Source organism: Macrotis lagotis, chromosome 4, assembly GCF_037893015.1.
Source record: "Macrotis lagotis isolate mMagLag1 chromosome 4, bilby.v1.9.chrom.fasta, whole genome shotgun sequence".
NCBI lineage: Eukaryota > Metazoa > Chordata > Mammalia > Peramelemorphia > Peramelidae > Macrotis > Macrotis lagotis.
The window spans coordinates 249,568,783-249,589,394 of record NC_133661.1 but is presented as its reverse complement, the minus strand read 5'-3'; the positions used below and the strand labels follow the sequence as shown (position 1 = coordinate 249,589,394).

The 20,612-nt window shown below is 36.8% G+C and overlaps 1 protein-coding gene across 7 annotated transcripts in view; it reads right to left on the bottom strand.

The window, feature by feature from the left end:
* Nucleotides 1-64: 64 nt before the first annotated feature.
* Nucleotides 65-20,612, bottom strand: part of MLH3 (mutL homolog 3) — a 46,707-nt gene continuing 26,159 nt past the window's right edge. For 5 of the 7 annotated variants that reach the window (XM_074235702.1, XM_074235705.1, XM_074235706.1 and 2 more), the window contains 8 exons: nt 15,740-15,812; nt 12,608-12,679; nt 11,124-11,235; nt 10,075-10,234; nt 8,418-8,441; nt 8,214-8,292; nt 5,246-5,397; nt 65-4,365 (listed from right to left, as the gene is read on the bottom strand). In XM_074235702.1, coding sequence (XP_074091803.1) covers nt 4,267-4,365; nt 5,246-5,397; nt 8,214-8,292; nt 8,418-8,441; nt 10,075-10,234; nt 11,124-11,235; nt 12,608-12,679; nt 15,740-15,812 — 771 coding nt within the window. In that variant the 3' untranslated portion in view covers nt 65-4,266. Of the gene's footprint in view, nt 4,366-5,245; nt 5,398-8,213; nt 8,293-8,417; nt 8,442-10,074; nt 10,235-10,272; nt 10,574-11,123; nt 11,236-12,607; nt 12,680-15,739; nt 15,813-20,612 lie in introns of those variants that run through there. The other 2 variants (XR_012478198.1, XM_074235707.1) reach the window with 2 other exon arrangements.

The following is a 20,612-nucleotide window of genomic DNA, read 5'->3' as shown; positions in this document are numbered from 1 at the left end:
TCATACTTCCCAGGTTATCATATATTTGCATATTTATTGCATATATATGTATATAGTATATTTACACATACATTTTTCTCTTTTATCTTCTCTCCAACCCTAGTCCTTTCCCCATTCCATTAAGAACACAAGAAAAATAAAACCCATTACAAACATGTATAGTCAATCGATATAAATTTACACACTAGCCATTTTCTAAAAAATATCTGTCTGATTCTTCTGAGTGGGAAGTATGTTTTATCATTAGTCCTATGGAATTCCTGATTGGTCATTAATAGTTCAGCACAGTAGTATCCCATCATATTTCTATAAAAGTTCATCCATTCCTCAATTCATAGGTATTACCTTGAATCACCATTTTTTGCCACCACAAAAAAGCACTCTATTTTTGTCCAATCTCTCCTTTACTATGCCCTCCTAATTCCTCCTTCCTCCTTCTCCTCTCTCCCAACACTTTGTGTGTCTATGTTCCTGTTCTCAGTTTGCTAATGTGTAAAATGGGAATAATAATAGCCCCTATCTCCTAGAATTGTGAGGGTCAAATAAGCATACAGCAGGTGTTATATAAATTTTATTTCTTATATTATCCTCATCATCACCACTGTCGGGATTAATACGTATTAATTAATGCTTGTAATTAATGTCAGCATTAATCCTTTTCCTGAGTTCAAATGCGGGCTCTGAAATTTACTTGTTTTATGATGCTTGGCAAGTCTGACTCCAAGGCTGGTGCTCTATCTACTACACTATAGAACTACCACCCTGTAAACTGGCTAATTTGGCTGAAGTGTAGGGGAATAATATGTAAAAACACTGAAAAGGCAAGAAGTGACCTTGTGATAAGTTTTAAATGCCAAATAGGGAAATTTATCTGAGAGAAATGATTATTAATAACCAGTGATATGGGGAGATCCAGAGTTCTCCCTTTTTCTAAAGTCCTGATTTTAAAAGTTCAGTCTGTTGAAGGATATTGCTAATTGGACTTTTTTGTTCAAGACCCCATCCTAATGTTAGTGGAAGCTGTTGTAATCTGCTCAGTATTGGGTAAGTTATACATGATTTGAATAAATAGTACAAAACTAGGTGTGGTCTGGATACAAAGATAGTTTCTCTGTCTAAGGGTGACATGATATCACTAGCAGCCCCTTATTGCTTTGAAGAGTACACAAATAACCCCACAGCCCTGATTGTCTTTGGTTTGAGGGAGAGCTAAATGAACATTTTTATTAATGTCTTTATATCTTTAACCTTTTTAATTGTTACAGATCCTTGGGGAATTTCCTTTGTGTCTAGATTTCAATCTTCCTTTGACCCTCATGCCCTGTCTTTGACCCTGGCTTCTTGCTCCATCCTGTGCTCCTAAGACTTGTCCTCCAGGTCTCCTAGTTGAGGGCTCCAATGGCCATTTATGGTCCTGGGGGCTGACTATGGAATTTTTTTCAATTCATCATCTTCGATTACCTGATTTACCATATGCTCTTGAGATAGCTGAACCTACAAGACTGAAGAAACAATAAAAAATTGCAACCTGTCTTTTGCTATGGTCAAAGCTTCCACAAATGTAAACATGATAAAACTGCACTGCTGATAAAAAATGTCTTTTATTCTTAGTAACCAAAAAAGTTACAAGTTCTATAAAACTGTTCTCACTTTACACTCTGGAAAAGCCTGTTTCTCTCCAGGGGTGATGGGACACAGACTTTATCAGGTTAAATACTAAGAACAACTGTCAGGACTGATGCTGCCACTGATCATGGGGTAAGAAGAATATTACCATAGAAAAGAGAAGCCACAGGGGTGGCTAGGTGATGCAGTGGATAGAGCACTGACCCTGGAGTAAGGAGTATCTAAGTTCAAATCCAGTCTCAGATACTTAATAATTACCTAGCTGTGTGGCCTTGGGCAAGCCACTTAACCCCATTGTCTTGTAAAAACCTAAAAAAAAAAAGACAAGCCAGTGGGATGGACTAAATCACTTTAGAAAGTATTTCTAATTCTGGGAGTTTATGAAAATGTTACTTCAATACAAGAGCAAGGAATCTTCCTCTAAAGTTGATATGGCCCTCAAAAGAGATACTATGATTTCTGTTTTCCAAATTCAAAGTAAAAATTCTCATAGCAATATTTACTTTTATCATCCAGCTTGTTTCTAGGGAAGTTTCTGACCCAATAAGAATTACTATTAACCAGAGACACAGAAAATGCTTTTCTGAACAATTCATCTGTAAAGGAAATAGGAATATATAAACGATGCTCCTTGGAAACATTTGCAAGAAGCAAACATCCTATGTTCGAATGGAATAATGCCAGGAGTTAGACTGAAGATTGTAATTATGCATGGATAATTAATAATAATAGCTAACATTTATAGAAAATGTGTTATGTGCTGGGCACTGGGCCAAGTATTTCATAATCATTTCATTTGACACTGACAACTATTACTATATCCATTTTACAGATGAGGAAATTGAGCCAAACGAAGTTAAGTGACTGGCCAAGGGTCAAACAGCTAGTAAGTGTGTGAAGCTGGATTTGGACTCGGGTCTTCCTTGACTCAATGCCCATTGCTTCTATCCACTGTGATACTTACTTACATGCCTTGATAGAAGTGCAAGGGGAAATCATGAATGACTATACCTGTTCAAGCAAAGTTAGGCATCTTATTGAAAGAATAAATATTGCATTGAGATATGAAGATGATTTTTAAAATAAACATCAAAAAATTAATAGGTTGCTATGACCAAAAAAATCCACTGCTGAGTGGCCAGCTTCCTATGAGCTTTTCCATATTTAGCTGGGTACATCCTCAGAACACAACCCTGGCAGAACTTACAAGAGTTTACCCTCCACTGGCATGGCATTTGAGAAGCCAGGGTCATTTCCACATCAGGATTTTGGAGGAGGACTTAGAGGAAGAGAAATTGAGGAAGCTCTGTGGCACTTTGGGTGGGTCTTTTATGAGAGGACATGCCTGAGACAAAGGATAGGCAGATAAGGATGGATTGTGATCTGCACTGTGGAAGAAACTTCCAAGTCATAGAGTCACATCATGATGTTTGTCCTTCATCCTGGAAGAAGACCATGACATCAAGGAAGTGATGCATGACAAGCACATGAATTTTTTGAGTGAGGGGGTCCTGTACTAAGTCACCAACCTCACTTTGTCCCCAGAGCCATCTGTGACTAGTGAACAGCTATGAATTGGGAGGCCTGGAGATGGCCTGGGATTCAAGACAATCGGGGTTAAGTGACTTCTTCAAGATCACACAATAAATTTCAAGTGTCTGAGGCTAGATTCAAACTACTGTTATCCTGATTCCAAGACCAGTGCTCTATAAAGATTACTGCACCATCTAGCTGCCCTTAGAGAGGTCACATATCCATAATGAATATCCAACCAGTCATTAAAAAAAAAAATCCCAACCCCAGGCATCTTTAAAGACAAATTTTTGATACTTTTATGGTTGTGGTTTGTGTACAGTATCATTTGCTAGACGATTATTTTAAAGACAGCAGAAAAATGGGATGTTGTAATTTTCTCCATCCAGTTCTCATCCTCTTTCCCTTTCTTGATTCAGTTCCCTAAAATCATCTAGTTGAAAATGATGAAAAGGTAAGAATCCTATCTTCAACCAGGAAAAAACACTTGTTGGGGTTGTCTGTAGAGGAGATTCTTGGTCAGGTATGGTTTGGTCTTGATGGCCTCTCAGAACCTTTCCAACATTCAGATAATCCCAGTTATTGTGGAATCAGAATGGATGAAATAAAGACTCTAGTTTGGACTTTAAAATGTAAGCAAGGGATAAGGATCAGGAAAGCTGTAGGACAGGGAGGTGAATAAGGGACAAGCAATGAACATGGATGGGAAGATGTTATCAATCCTTGAAGGGTTAGATCCATATAAATTGTAAACTTGTATATTAAATGAAACCTAAACAGTTGACTTTTTTAAAAAATTAACAAATTTTACTGCAAAATAAGTTAGAAATAGACATGGAAAGGTATTTTCAACCTCTTGAATCATACAAATGCATATAAATATACATATTTCTCCTTATGCAGCTTTCTGATTTAAATTATGTGGCAGTTTGCCTATGGCAATGCAAAAGAAAGGATTTTATGCTTTTGAAGCCACTTCTGTACACTGGACTTGCTAAGGAAAGTGTCACAACCATAGTGATTCATCCTGAAAGAAGGTATGGCCCTTCTTTTCTCACAGGTGTTGGGCTTATCTGGAGAGTCTTCATGAAGGTTCATAAGATGGTTTCAATCTTTGTTTTCCTTTTCATCATGAGTCTCTGCTTTCTTAAACAAATGCCAGGCCCGGGCCATTTTGCAAAGTTTAGACAGGTTGGGTTTAGGATACTAGAAAAAAAAAAAACTGTGGTTGTTAACATGCTAAAGCAAATGTGATTACTTAAATCCTAATTAAACTGTTAATTTCCCAAAGTATATTGAAATCAGGCTTCAGGGAAGACTAAATGAGCAACATGATAAATTTCTCCAGGTCAAAGGCTCCTCCTAATAGTTATGGATCCTCAATTCTTTGTGGTTCTGAATGGGGAAAAGATTCTCCAGCAACAGGGAGTTCTGCTTGGGTTATATATAAAGTTTAAATACCCATGACTCACTGTAAGAAAAGAATTTGTATTTCTTTAACAGGAAAGGTAAGCACAATTGCTGGTTCTGGAAAGGCAATAACATGGTCATTCTTAATATGGTCTCATGTTCTGTTTCGGTTAAGATTATAAATGAGAACAGAAAATGTTCTTAATTTAAACCCTCTGTGTCCCTGCAGTATTATCCACACCACACTTTCTGGGGCAAATCATGATCACAGCTTCATAATCCCCCAGGATACCATGAACTGGCATTACCTTTAAAATAAGTTTCCATCATGGTGAGTGACTGGGTGGCATAAAGTTGTTTAGACCATGCTTATCTAAAAGCTAATCTGCTGTGTTCCTACCAAGTCTCTGCAGTCCTAGAAAAAAGACAAGAGCAGGCTAGCCCTAGATATGAGAGATCCACAAATCCATTTATATTACTCAAGAATAGTGAACTGCGTGCGCGCGCGCATGTGTGTGTGTGTGTGTGTGTGTGTGTGTGTGTGTGTGTGTGTGTGTGTTGGCATTTCAGATTGTGTGAAGCAAGAAGAACTGTTAGTTTATTCAATGCAAGATTGCTCCATGACCTTTAAAAGAAAGAGATAAACTCCATTTCCTCTTCCTTTTCACTAAGGTACCTGTTTCTCCTGTTCCAAATGGTCTATGTCTGCCAAGGGTAGCATTGAAGGTCTCCCATGAGCACACTGGAAGGGCAGCTGGCACTGAGACAAAGCTTCAATAAGACGACAACTCTCCTCTAGGCTCAGGCTGTCATTAAACTTAATAGCCCCTAATAACAAGAAAGGAACATGAGAGAAGCATCACCTGTAAAATGGGAAACCATTAAGACTATGACCCAAATGTCTCCTAAATAAAGGAAAAGATATCTCTGAAACTTTTCTACTGGCCTTAGAATTGTTTGAATCATCACCTAAAACCATGCATGGATCCTATGGCTTCTTGTTTTACCATGTTCCTTAGCCATTCCTAAAGAAACTCTTGTTTTCATTCTAAGAAGGCTACATTTTGTGGCCTAGACCAGAGCTTTATAATGTTTTCAGAATTCCTCTGAGTGACAAAAGCAGCCTTACATTAATTAAGCCTTGGCTCCGGGATCAATCTGCCAGGTCAGGTTAATTTTTCTGCAAAATGTCCCCTTTGATTTGCCATTTTCTTTCTACTTCTACAGACCCTACCCTAATGTAAATCTTTACTAGCACATGCTTCAGTTTTTATAATAGCCTAAATCTGACCCATCATACAAAAGTGGCTGGAAATTTTCTTCAAATGCTGTTTTATTTTATTTGTTTTTCTGCTTAAGAACCTCTATCAAATGCATGGAGTTGGAGCATGAATGGTTCAAGTCTTGGCTTTGCTACTTTACAAATACATCCCTTGGCTTTAGTTTCCATCTTTGAAAAATGAGGTTGTTGCCTCACACCCTATACCAAGATAAAATCCAAATGGATACAGGATTTAGACATAAAAAAGCAATACTATCAGCAAACTAGAAGATCAAGGATTAGTTTACCTGTCAGATCTGTGGAAAGGGGAGCAGCTTATGACTAAGGAAGAGATGGAGAACATCACTAAAAACAAACTAGATGATTTCGATTACATTAAATTAAAAAGCTTTTGCATAGACAAAACCATTGTAACCAAAATCAAAAGAAATGTAGTAAACTGGGAAACAATCTTTACAACTGTTTCTGACAAAGGACTCATTTCTAAAATATACAGAGAACTGAGTCAAATTTTTTTTTTAAAAAAAAGCCATTCCCCAATTGACAAATGGTCAAAGGATAGGCGGCTAGGTGGCACAGTGGATAAAGCACTGGCCCTGGAGTCAGGAGTACCCGGGTTCAAATCCGGTCTCAGACACTTAATAATTACCTGGCTGTGTGGCCTTGGGCAAGCCACTTAACCCCATTGCCTTGCAAAAAAAAAAAAACCTACATGGTCAAAGGATATGCAAAGGCAATTTACAGATGAGGAGATCATATGAAGAATTGCTCTAAATCATTACTTATTAAAGAAATGCGAATTAAAGCTTCTTTGAGGTACCACCTCACACCTCTCAGACTGGCCAATATGACCAGAAAAGATAATGATCATTGTTAGAAGGGTTGTGGGAAATCTGGGACATTATTATATTGTTGGTGGAGCTGTGAACTCATCCAACCTTTCTGGAGAGCAATCTGGAACTACACCCAAAGGGCAACAAAAATGTGCATACCCTTTGACCCAGCAATACCATTACTGGGTCTATACCCTGAAGAGATGATGGAAAAGGGTAAAAACATCACTTGTACAAAGATATAAATAGAAGTCCTGTTTGTGGTAAGTAAATGTCCTTCAATTGGGGAATGGCTTAGCAAACTGAGGTATATGTATGTCATGGCACACTATTGTTCTGTTAGAAACCAGAAGGGATGGGAATTCAGGGAAGCCTGGAGGGATTTGCATGAACTGATGCTGAACGAGATGAACAAAACCAGAAAAGCACTGTACTACCTAACATTAACATGGGGGCAATGATCAACCTTGATGGACTCACTCATTCCATCAGTGCAACAATCAGGGACAATTTGGGGTTGTCTGCAAAGGAGAATACCATCTGTATCCAGAGAAAGAACTGTGGAGTTTGAACAAAGACCAAGGACTATTAACTTTAATTTAAAAAAAAAAACTGATATCTTATTGTCTGATCTTGCTATCTCTTATACTTTATGTTTCTTTCTTAGGTATATGATTTCTCTCTCATCACATTCAATTTGGATCAATGTATACCAAGGAAACAATGTAAGGACTGACAAATTACCTTCTGGGGGGGGGGGAAGTAAGATTGGGAAAAAATTGTAAAACTAAAAATAAATAAAATCTTTAAAAAAAAAAAAAGAAAGAAAAATGAGGTTGTTGGAGTTCCAATCCAAGATCCATTCTAGCTCTAAATTCTATGAGCCAAAGCCAAATATTCCATTTTGGACTTCAAGGTTTCTTTTTCTCCTTCCCAATCTAATTTCTTTGTACTTTTCTGAACAAACCTTTTATACTAACTAAACTAATTTTCTTGGTTTTCCACAATGTGTGGATTTGTTTCTCAGGTCCAGGCTCATGCCCTTCCTTCTTTCTACTATGTTTTCTTTTTTTTTCTTCTCTCTACTAAAACATTCTGAGTTTCATTCAATACTCACTTCTAGGAAAGCTGATTCCATTTGCTTTTCCTCTTGGCTCTCCTACTGAACTCCCATGTCAAATATTTGTATTAAACTCAAATGATTTAGCTGACATTTTCCTTTGGCTATTTCATATGTATATTGTTTTTTAATACTGACTGGATGCTTCTAGAAGTAAGACTCCATTTGTCTTACTATCTTCTTTCTTCCTCTACCCTCAAGAGTATTTAGCATATAAATAAATCTTTAATAACTACATTATGAAAGGCAGCTAGTTGGTGGATAAAGCCCTAGCCCTGGAGTCAGGAGGATCTGAGTTCAAATCTGACCACAGATATTTAATACTTAATAGCTGTGTGACCTTGCCACTTAACCCTATTCCCTCCCCCTGCACATTACACACACAAATAAACTGCATTTTGGATCTTACCATGGCAGGCCTGGGATGCTAAAACCTTTTGGATGGTAAGTGGCAAAGTCCCTTGAGCTCCTCCTGTAGTCTGAAGCAGCTAAAAGAAGTATATGATAAAAGAAGTATATGATTAAACTCCTCATTTATAGTAGGATTAGGAGGTGATAAATGCCTACTGGGTGAAACCTCTGCCTGTCCTCCCCAAATAAAAGAATTGCTTACCTCTACTTGTTCTCGAATAAGTTCCTGGAAAGCAAAAAATAATTGCAAATAAGCTGTTGTTATTTTGTCTTTTCTCTTACTTAAAAAGGATGGCTTTGATCATTTATTAAGGGATAGTCTGTTTCTGTTTAAAACTCTAGCCATAATAAGTGTAATATTGGACACATTGTGAATAAAGGCAAATAAATAAGAAAAATAAAGTAAGATAATAGCACTCAATACAACCCATATTTTATGATCATAACCAGAAAATTTTCCCTTAAGTTTCCACAGTAGTTCCAAAGTAGTTCTTTAGATTAAAAAAAAAAAAAACTTTCTCTCTTTTAGATTAAAAAAACTTTCTTTAAAAATTTTAATTCTTTGCCTGGTGCATTTTTTGTCCTTATTATATCCTTTCAATAGCCTTATCAGAGCAGATGCTAATATTACAAATGAATTTTAAAGACATTTCTACCAGATACCATTTCATATTAGTTTGTAAAAGCTTTGAAAGTCAAGCTAGACCCATTATAGGGGAAAGTATTGCTTGAAGATATGGTACTACCAGCAATTTTTTAAACAATAAGTCACAGGACTTCTCTATTTGGGATAAAGCGCTTAGCACAGTGCCCCATCCATAGTAGGCATTTAATAACCTCATTCCTTTCCTCTTTTCTTCCTTCTTTCTTCATCTTCTAAGCTCCTATCACTCTTACTGTTTCTTTTAAATCAGACTTAGAACATGCTCCCTCCTCCTCCTCTTCTCCTACTGTGCTTCTAAGCTGTGCTTCTAATTCTTAAAGTTGTTCTAAGACAAGGGGTAGGTTGCTTCCAAGTCACAGCCAGGGTTCTCCCAGGAGGAGAAAAAACCAAAGAGAAACTGATTGTCCCAGTTATCAAAGTTACTGCCACAGAGACAAATGCTAACCCCTCTCACATTCTCTACCATTGGTGTTTCCAGAAATGAACACATTTAGACCACAAAGCCCATTGAGCAAGATCTGGATACAATTCCCTGATCAGTTCCTTATCCCTTTTAAGAGAGAGAGAGAGAGAGAGAGAGAGAGAGTGAGTAGGGGGAAGAATGCTGTGAGAAAATAACAGTATAAATGTGAGCTATCATTATTACTATTATTTATAACTCCAATGCTACTATCACAACTATTAAGCTCAACTAACGTTAAATGAATTATTCTTTTAACTGGGAGCATGTTAGTGATTAGTTCCATCTGCCAGAAATCAAGTTACTTCTCCTCTGAGATATAGCAAAGTCATTCCAGTTCCCTTCAGAATCAACAAAAAATTATCTCAATCAGCCTGGCTAAACATGAGTAAGATTTCCTGACCAGCAAAAACTTGATTTCAGACTGAAATAAATTCCTTCACAACAGCCTTTGATGTATGTGCTGCAAACGTTTTTGTTTTAGATTAACAGTTTAATAGAGATTGAATAGCAAAACCTTTTAATGGAAAAAAATGGGGGGGTGTTTGTATGTGTGTTAGAGTTGAAGCTGAGAAGAAAAGACTATTGAGAAAATGAAGATAGCAAAGGACAACTTATCAACTCTATGAATACTCAGACAGGTCAACCTCATGTCCTCTACCTATAAAAGCTCTTGGCCTCTCCAGGCAGAAGGCACTAGGTCAATCCCAAAGCAACCTTCCCAGCATGTCTCACCTCCAGAATACTTTTTGTCACAGTAGGTCTTCCCCTCCGGACTTCATTGGCTTCTCTTTCTACAAAGCAGAGCGGCACCTCCCTCACAAGGATATGGGAGCTGGGGGCATCTGGAAATATTAATTTCAGACCCAGATCTTCTAGAGCCTTGTGATAACATCTAAAGAGATGAATAGTCCTCAGTGTACTAGAGTACATCAAAGAGTACTTTTGAAGAAGAGTCCTTCATTCTCATTTCAAGTATAAATACTCCATGATTTTTCAGAAATTGCCTTAGTTTTTGAAAGCTTCTCTCATTCTCTTGTAATTAAAAAATGTTCTAGGATTTTACTGTCAGAACATCCCCCCCTTTTGAGATCACGATAACCTCTACTTATTTACCATTTCACTCATGGCAACAAGGGTCCTAAGACATTTAAAATACCAGGATTTACTTTTCTTCTTCACTGGAGAGTCACTCATTTCTGATAGATGATTTTCAACTGGCTCTTCAAGAAGCCTGGCACAAACACAAAGGGCTCAGAATGTTTTAAATCAGCATGAAAGCAGTGAAGTAATTAATGGCCCTGGAACTGAGAAGTTACTGATTAACTGGATGTAAATAAATGGATCTGTAGTTCATCTAAATTATGCCCTAGGAAAAATGAATTATTGCCAGTAGCCTTATTTCCAAATCTGAAATAAATAAGAGGCAATTTTCTCCTTTTCATTTCCAAAAATGTCCACTATCCCAGGAGTTGGGAGAGGGCCTATCTAGTGAATCACTACATGATTGACCCCTGCCCTGCTTCTCTGAGCTCTACATTTCCTTAAATGTGATTATGGGAACTATATCTAAGGGATGAGAATACCTTGATACAAAGCAGAATGGAAACAATTATAGCAGTAACGTTACTTTCTGTACAGAGACAGTACAGAATAAACACTATTCCAAGAAAGGATAAAAATGACCTAAGTCCTAGTTGCAGTACCGGACTGCTAGGCACACACTCTATCCCATTCTCAATACCACATCCTTGATGTGTTCTTCACTCCGATATGGTACTAACTGTAAAAGCCTCCTTTGTTGCTCTGTCACCATGACCTCCATTGGCGGGGAGATGGTAGAAGACAGCAATTTCTTGCGGCAAAAGCTTTTTGGCTGCTCCTTCTCATAGGAATCTATTGGCAGAAAGTTTAATAGGTGGGAACAAGGAGAAATAAAGTCTACTAGTCTCAGACCAAGTATGAAACATGATAGAGCATAATAATGTTAATTATTCTACTGCCTAGTTTTAGACCAAGAGTTTTTAACTTCAGAGGTTTAGGTTTCAGACTTTTGGCAGACTCAAAATGTAATCCAGCCTATCCACACATTTTCATAGTAACTTGGCAATCTAAACAATCTTCATCTTCTATACAAAAGATGCCAAAAAACACACAAAAAACAACAAACCCCAAACCCAAAAGATTCAATATCATATACATGCAGACAAATAACAACTATCCCTTCACTGATACAATTGAATGCTGTGGGTACTTGGGAAAGATTATGAGGTTTTACAGGATAATTCTTAAGATTTCATTAGTTATTCTGAAGAAGTAACTAGAGAGGCTAATAGCATAATAGTCTAGACACGAATGCAATGAAGTTTTCTCTAACTGTGATACTGCAATATTTTTGTCTCTTTCTTAGATATTCCTCCTTTAAAGAGAAGTGGAAAATGGCATGGAAAATGTTACATTTCTATTCAATAGAATTATCCATTTCTGCCCTTTCCTAATTCACTGTCCCTAGTGTTTTTCATTACTTAACCACAAAAGTAAAGCTTTTTCCTGTAATTTCATCTGTTGGGGAACACATGGTCTGATGATGAGAAAAATGGTCCATGGTGTTTTTAAAATGCATACCAATCCTCCTGGGATTCTAGAAATCTTTGCCCAAAGAACCCTGAGGTGGATGTGTCAGGATCAGTCACCTAAACATAATTCAAGTCTTTTTTCTGTATACCATGAATAGTAATAGAAAACTTTAGATACCTGTGAGCAAATTTTGTAGGCCTCTGACCATAACTACAACCCTCCTATCTAGATGAGGATTCTGACTGTTATGTTCTTACATTTAGATTAGAGGACATGAAGGGGCTCCATTCAAGTTACTCACTAAAAACATCTTGGTGCACCTTGGCTGCCCTGAGGACTTCCTCAAGGCATAGCCTACTTTGGTCATACCCATACCTTTTGTTGCTGGTGAGTTGTTAAAATCATATCCAATTCTTCATAATCCCATCTGGGATTTTCTTGGCAAAGATATTGCAGTGGTTTGACATTTTTTTTCTCCAGTTCATTTTACAGATAGGAAACTGAGGCAAATGGTGCTAAGTGATTTGCCCAGGCCCATACCAACTGAGGTCAGATTTGCCCAGGACCATGCTATTTGAGGTCAGATTTGAACCAGGCCCAGCACTCTTTCCACTATACCTCCTAGCTCCCCTCTTATCCTCACCACAATTAAGTCTTATCACAAACAAGTCTTAACACAAATAAGTCTTACCACAAATAAGCTGTTCTAAGCGGATCCGCTCATGGGCAGCATGTTGATCTACCAAAACAAGCAGGTTTCCACCTAGGAAAATATCAGAAGAGATTAGAATCAATTGAATCCCAAACTCAAAATGAAGATAAAAGAGTCATTTTAAACAGAGCAACAAAGGCTGATTGAATACTAAACACTACAAGTCAAGATGAAAAAAAGGTTAACTAAACAGTAATAGTATAATTTTAGCTTTCCAAAGTACTAAAATTGTGATAAAGATGCTAATAAAATATACTTCCAGAAACAATATTTCCTTTTAGATACATAAGACTTTCTGTGCTTAGGATGATTTCCATGAGTATCTTAGGCATAAAAGCTTCGTCACTCAGAACTTTGCTAGACTAGTCCTTGGATAATTTTGCTAGAGCCAAATTGGAAGCCTTTTCAACTTGGCAGAGGATGTCAAAGGTTATGCTTAATCGGTCAGTATATCCTTCAAGAACTGCCACATCTGTGCCATAATGCAACTTAAGAATATCTTAATGCCTTTTCTTAAAGTCACTTAATTTATTTCTGATGAGCACTGTAATTAGTGTTCATTAAAGATTTGTATGATTTATTAATTTTAATTTGATAAAAAGGAATTTCATTAACCATCACATTTAAATAATATTAACTGACTGTATATTATTTGGGATCCATGAAGATTGTGATTTTTATCTCATCTGAAGAACATCCAAACATACTGGCAGAGCATACCACATCTTGGGTTATTTTTCTTTTTCAATGCTTAGGAAAATGAAGTGAAAAAAAATCCTTTTCTCTTTCTGTCATGACAGCAGAATTAAATCTTCCTAAATACAATAGGAACATCTGCAACCTTATTAAAGATGTCATTATGGCTTTTTTACACAAGGATTTGTCTTGAACATCTTGCATAAAGGAGTAACTTTGGCTAAGGATTACTTTTTTAGGTTAGAACTTTAATGGCCAAGGGCCATTGCAAGAATTAAAGTTTATTAGAACCGCTTTATAAATGAAATTCTGTTTTTGAAACTGGTTGAAGTAGATTCTTCCAGATGGCTATTTGTTCTTCTTCCTATTTAAAAGATGAAAGATACTGACTCTAGGATACTCTCTAACCCAGGGCATTAAAGGTTAAGACTAGAAAAAAGAAGGATTTTTTTTTTTTGCACTGGAGCTCAAAAACAGGGTTGGCCCCCAGTGCTGTAATTTAAACTCCTTTGAGGACAAGAGTTGCAGCTGTTTGTGATGAATACTGTACATCCTGTACCGGGCAAAACAACTGAATAAATAATAAACTATGAGGCAATAACATCAAATATGAAACTGATGCCAAGGGATACTATGAAATCAGGACCACACCCAACCTTAGCCTATCTAGAACGATATCTATTCCTTCTTCTGTTTATAGTGCTCAGTTCATTTTTCCTTACTTAGGTAAAAAAGGAAATATGACAGTGAACCCATTTATGTCATTAACTATATTTTTATATGCTCTTACCTTTGTACTTAACTGTAATCTGAAACAAGGAACATCAGGTATCAAATTGGAGGTACTCAGTTATCTATAATTTAGGACAATAATTTTTTTTGGCCATATATCAATAGCAAATGCCAAAAGTAAACGAAGTAAGTTATGAGATTTGTGCATATTTCTGTATTCATAGAACTAAAAAATTTAATAAGAAAAAATACTGGACAGTGGAAAAACTTTTGGTATTTTGACTTTCAAAAATACTGAAGTCATCTTAGCATATTATTTAGAGACTTCTATTTAATCTAATACATGTCACATGTTATTACATGTTTAACAAGGACCTTTTCTCAATAAATCTGAAACAAAATTCATTCATTAACTTGCTACCAAATCCTGCCCTCCCCTTCACTTTCCCAGTACTGTCAAGGGCACACCCATTGACTCCTTATGCACAGTCATCTTCACATATCCAATTTGTTTTTGGGTCTTCTCATTTCTACCCTTACAACATACCTCATATATGTTTTTCTACTTACACAGCTGCCATCCTGTTTCAGATTCTCATCATGTTATATCTGAGTTAACATAATAGCTTTCTGGTTGGTCTTCTTGCCTTAATTCTCATCCTACTACAATCTATACTCCATTAAGCTTCCTAAGTGATTTTCTTGCAGTATAGATCTGACCATATAATACCCCTCCTTGATAAATTCCAGTGGCTCCCTATGTCCCCAAGATCAAATAGAAAATGCTTTGTGTAGCATTCAAAGCTCTACACAATCTGAAACCTTACTATCTTTCAAATATACTTTATTTCCCACTATACTCTATGATTCAGTTTTACTGCCTTACTGTTCCTCATACATGATATTCCATCTTTCAAGATACTACAAGGATTTTGTTTTTCTTTTTCTTTTTTCCACTGATGGTAGTGGGGAGAGAAAATAAATGTTTGTGAAACTGAAAAAAAAATTAAATGAAAAAGGAGTTGTAAACCTCTAGTAAAAAAAAACAACTGAAAACAATGATAACTTTCCAAATTCATTTTCACTGGCAGTCAACTGACTTTACTTGTCTATATTTTAGGAATGGAATTACTTAACCTTTGCTCTACTGATGAAGACTGGGATTATTAAGTAAATTAATGCTGTAAACAAAATTGGAGGAGATATATATATGATAAAAAGAGAAGAAATTCTTTCCAAATCAAAAGTTCTTAATCTGGTATCCATGACATTGCTTTTTGAATATTTGGTAACTATATTTCAAAAGGACTTATTTCCTTTGTAACCCTTTGTTTATGCATTTTAAAACATCATTTTGACAAGCAGTCCATAGGCTTCACTAGAATCCTTAAGGGGTCTGTAATTTCAAAAAATCAAGAACTCCTGTTTTAAAAGTATCTATTTTTACAGCCTAATATTTGATATATTATTTATCAGTCCTATTTGTTCATTAGAATGGATCCAAAGGAATTATATACAATATACTTACTTACAACAACAATATTTATTTTAAAATAGTCTATATTTTAAAATTTTCATAATTTTTATAATTCTCCCTTCCAATTAGTTTAATTAAAAATGAGGTCATGCATCTCTTGATTGAAGGTGAATGGAGTATTAATCAAGGACAAGCTTTATTCTTACCTGCCTTGTCATTTTCTTCCCACTTTGTACTCATTAAACAGGCAATGAACTTATTATCTACTTGTTGGAGAACCTGCCAAATATTCAGATGAATAGCATAACAATGAATGCGGATATATCAAGGAGTTAGAATCTATAACAATAGATTTAATATCAATATATCTTTCTATTGAAAAAATCAAATCAGTATTAAGGTGCTGATTGGAATCTAGATCACTCTTCTAAAACAAGTTGATGTCAAAGGAAAATAAAATGTGTACACACACACACACACACACACACACACACACACACACACACACAGAAAAAAAAATAACCCTGAGGTTTTACACCAGCCCAAACTGAGGGGAAAAGATGGTTTGTATTTAGAGGACTACTATATAGCTCATTGAAGCTCCATGATGCTAAGGCTCCAGCTTCCTTTCTTAGCCTTATCTCCCACTACTCCATTACATGATTGCAACAATGCACCATCTAAACTGGACTAGTTCCTGAATACCTTCACCCCTGCAACAAAGGTCATGTTCCTCTCTTCTCTTAGAATGTCTTTTTAAAAAAAATACCTTCTCACAACTCCACTTGTTGAATACCAGCCTTTCAAGATCTAGTTTCAAGTGTATCTTCTCCATGAAAACTTCCTTCTATGACTGAATGGAATTTGTCTTTTTTCTGAATTCCCCAATTCACTTAGCTTCTATCTCTTTTTATGGCATAGGTCACATATTCTTCCTTGTACTATAGTTATTTTTTAACTAGCCCTATTCTTTCTCCTGGATTAATTAAAAAACCCCTGGAGACTAAGAGTTCTATCTAAATCATCTTCTAACATTTACTACATGTTATAAACTTTGAGTTAGTGCTCAAAAAAATTATTTGAACTACAAATCTAGAATTTGGAAGGAAAAAGTTCTCTAATAATGTACAGAATTTAGTTATGATATTAAGTCTTAAAAAGTTTTAAAATCCAGTTGACATGTGAAAAATGAATCTTGATAAGATAGAAAATGAGGGGAGTGGAGCCAAGATGGTGGTGTGAAGGCATTTCCCGGGAACTCGTTCCCCCCAAAACTCCAAAAGCCCTCAAATTATGACTCTAGCCAAAATTCAGAGGAGCAGAACCTATAGAAAGACTGGGTGATACATTTTTACCAGTCCAAGATAACTTAGAAGTTCACAGGAAAGGTGTGTTTCACCAGGACTGGGAGTTGGAAAAAGCCCCGGTCACAGCACAGCCCCAGAACAGCTTGAAGGGGAGGGGAGAGAATTCTGCTACACCAGAATGAGTGTGGAGTGAGGGAGCACCGGCCCTAGAACCTGCAGAGAATCTGGAGAAAGCAGCTTGCACCTCCAGAGCACAGCTCAGGGACAGTAAGGGGGTCAGGGGAGATTACAGAAATGTCTCTGCTCTCCCTGGGGGTAGGACTCTGCTGTTTGCTCACACCCAGATCCAGATTGCAGTTTCAGCTTCCATACTAAGACAGCAGAGCACTCCTCCTTACAGCCCCAGGGCAGAGGGAAGTTCTGTGGTCATCTACATATCAAAGCACAGGCAAGAAAGCATAAGACCTTAGAGGAATAAAGGTCCCAGGGGGTGTCCCCCCCCCCAAAAAAAAACCCAAAGCCTTGGAAGTACTGTAAATTAGTCTTGGGCTGAGGAAATGAGTAAACAACAGAAAAAGAAGAATCTGACCATAGAGAATTACTTTAGTCCCATAGAAGATCAAAACACATACTCAGAAGATAACAAAATCGAAGCTTCCATATCCAAAACCCCCAAGAGAAATAGAAAATGGGCTCAGGCTATGAATGAGCTCAAAAAAGACTCTGAAAAGCAATTAAGGGAGGTGGAGGAAAAATCAAGAGGATAAATGAAAGCGATACAGAAAAATCATGAAAACCAAATCAACAGCTTGGTGAAAGAAATACAAAAGAATACTGAAGAGGTGGTGCAGTGGATAAAGCACCAGCCCTGGAGTCAAGAGTACTTGAGTTCAAATGGTCTCAGACACTTAATAATTACCTAGCTGTGTGGCCTTGGGCAAGCTACTTAACCCCATTTGCCTTGCAAAAATCAAACAAAAAAAAAATACTGAAGAAAATAATATGTTAAAAACCAGTTTAGGCCTAATGGAAAAAAGCAAAACAAAAGGCAAATTAGGAGAAGAATGCCTTAAAAAGCAGAATTGGCCAGCTGGAAAAGGAGATCAAAAAGCTCTCTGAAGAAAATAACTCCTTCAAATGCAGAATGGAACTAAAGGAAGCTGATGACTTTGCAAGAAATCAGGAATAAAAAAAACTCTTCCAAAAAAGCCAAAAATTAGAAGAAAATGTGAAATATCTCATTGGAAAAGGAAAACAGCTCTCCAGAGGAAATAATTTAAAAATTATTGGGCTACCTGAAAGTCACGACCAGGAAAAGAGCCTAGACTTCATTTTTCAAGAAATAATACAGTAAAATTGCCCTGAGATCCTAGAAGCAGAGGGTAAAATAGAAATTGAGGGAATTCACCAATCATCTCCTGAAAGAGATCCCAAAAGAAAAACTTCCAGGAATATTATAGCCAAATTCCAAAACTCCCAAATCAAAGAGAAAATTTTAAAAGCTGCCAGAAACAAACAATTCAACTACCAAGGCTCCATAGTCAGGATTACACAGGATTTGGCAGCATCTACATTAAGGGCTTGTAGGGATTGGAATATGATATTCCAGAAGGCAAAAGATCTTGGCTTACAACCGTGAATCAACTACCCAGCAAAACTGAACATCCTCTTTCAGGGGAAAAGATGGACTTTCAATGAAACAGGGGACTTTCAAACTTTCCTACTGAAACAACCACAGCTGAATAGAAAGTTGGATCTCCAAGTACAGGACTCTGGTGAACCATAGAGGGGGTGGATGAGAAGGACTAACTATGAGGAACTTAATGACATTGAGCTGTTTGTATTCCTGCATGGGAAGAAGATATTGATAACTCATATAGACTTTGTCATTTATAAGAGTTGGTAGAAGGAGCATGTATAGACAGGACACAGGAAGGAGAGGAATACAATGGTATAATACAGTAAAAAAATGGAGTCAATGGGTGATAAAGGAAAATACTGGGAGGAAGGGAAAGGAAATAAAAAAGAAGCTAAGAAATTTCACATAAGAGTCAAGAAAAAGCTTTTTCAATGGAGTGGAAAGGGGGAAGGCAAGGGGCAATGAGTGAGCCTTCATTCTCATCAGAAATGGCTCAAAGAGGAAATAACATACACATTTAATAGGGTATAGAAATCTATCTTACCCTAGAGAAAAATGAGAAGAAAGGGATGGGATAAAGGGGAATAGGGGGAGGGAAGAGGGGAATAGGTGATAGAAGAGAGGGAAGATTGAGGGAGAAGGCACTCAGATACAACACACTTTTGAATAGGGCCAGGATGAAAGGAGAGAGAGAATAGAATAAATGAGAGTGGGGAGGAATAGAGTGGAGGGAAATACAGCTAGTAATAGCAACTAAGGGAAAAATATTAGAGCAACTTCTCTGGTGTACTTATGATAAAAAAAAAAGCAATGCACCCCAGAGACACAGCCATTGGAATCTGAACACAGACTGAAGTACATTTTTTTTCTCTCTCTTTCTCACTATTTTTGAGGTTTCTCATCCTCTTGGGGGGGGTTATGTTTACTCTTGTAACAAAATTATTGTAATAATAATAAATTAAAGTTCACTTGCAAAAAAAGATAGAAAATTAGGGCTGGTATGTTGGGGCAGTCATTGGGAAAGATAAAAATGCTGGAGACACAGGTAATGATAGATATGAAAATTGAGAAAATAGATGAAGGATATAGAAAAACGGGGAAAAGAGATGATCATGGTTAAAAGGCATTGAATCATAGTGAATAGAGTGCTGCTGAACTTGGAGTCACAAATACCTGTAATTCAAATTCCACCACATTTGTCATGGGCAAATCCTTCAACCTCTTAAACCCACTTAATCTCTTAATTTCTTTAGCAGTGAAATGAGAATAATAATATCTATAAGTATCTCATAGGTTATTGTGTGACTCAAATGAAATGCTTATAATGTTTATATAGATTGTATGAAAATGAAAAACTTCTGCACAAACAGAATTACAGCATCCAGGAGAAGGGAAGTGGTTGAATGGGAAAAAAAAAACAACTTTGTATCAAATTTTACAGTTAAGAGTTTCATGGGGCAGCTAGGTGACACAGTGGATAGAGCACCGGCCCTGAAGTCAGGAGTACCTGAGTTCAAATCCGGCCTCAGACACTTAATAATTACCTAGCTGTGTGGCCTTGGGTGAGCCACTTAACCCCATTTGCCTTACAAAAACCTTAAAAAAAGTTTCATAAGGGACTGAGGGAGGATTTGAACTCATGACTTGCTGACTTCAGACCTGGCATTCTATATACTGTTCCACCATGCTGCCTTAAATAATAAGAGAAGTAATAAAGTGAAGGTTTCAGGGAGAAATTTAGGTAATATAAAAACAAAAGAATTTTATTTATTAAAAAATGATTTCATCTCTCAACTCAAGGCTGTGAAAGATATATAATCTGTTTCTTTTTTAATTTTTCTATGTGATGTTGAATATTCAAGTCACAGATCCACTTTGAATCTAATGTGGAATGTGATATGAGATGTGAGTGTAAGTCTAATTTCTTCCAGATTGCTTTCCAGTTCCCCCAGCAATTATTATAATAGAGTCTCACATTTCTTAATGCTGTCTGCAGCCAACTTGGGCCAGAAAAATCCATTCCCTTTTAACTCCAAGGTCCCAGCTTGACCTGTGTATACAAAGCTGTCATGGACATCTTTCCCAGCTGTTTTGCAGGATGCTCAGGGCACTATCTACTTCTGAGTACCAGTC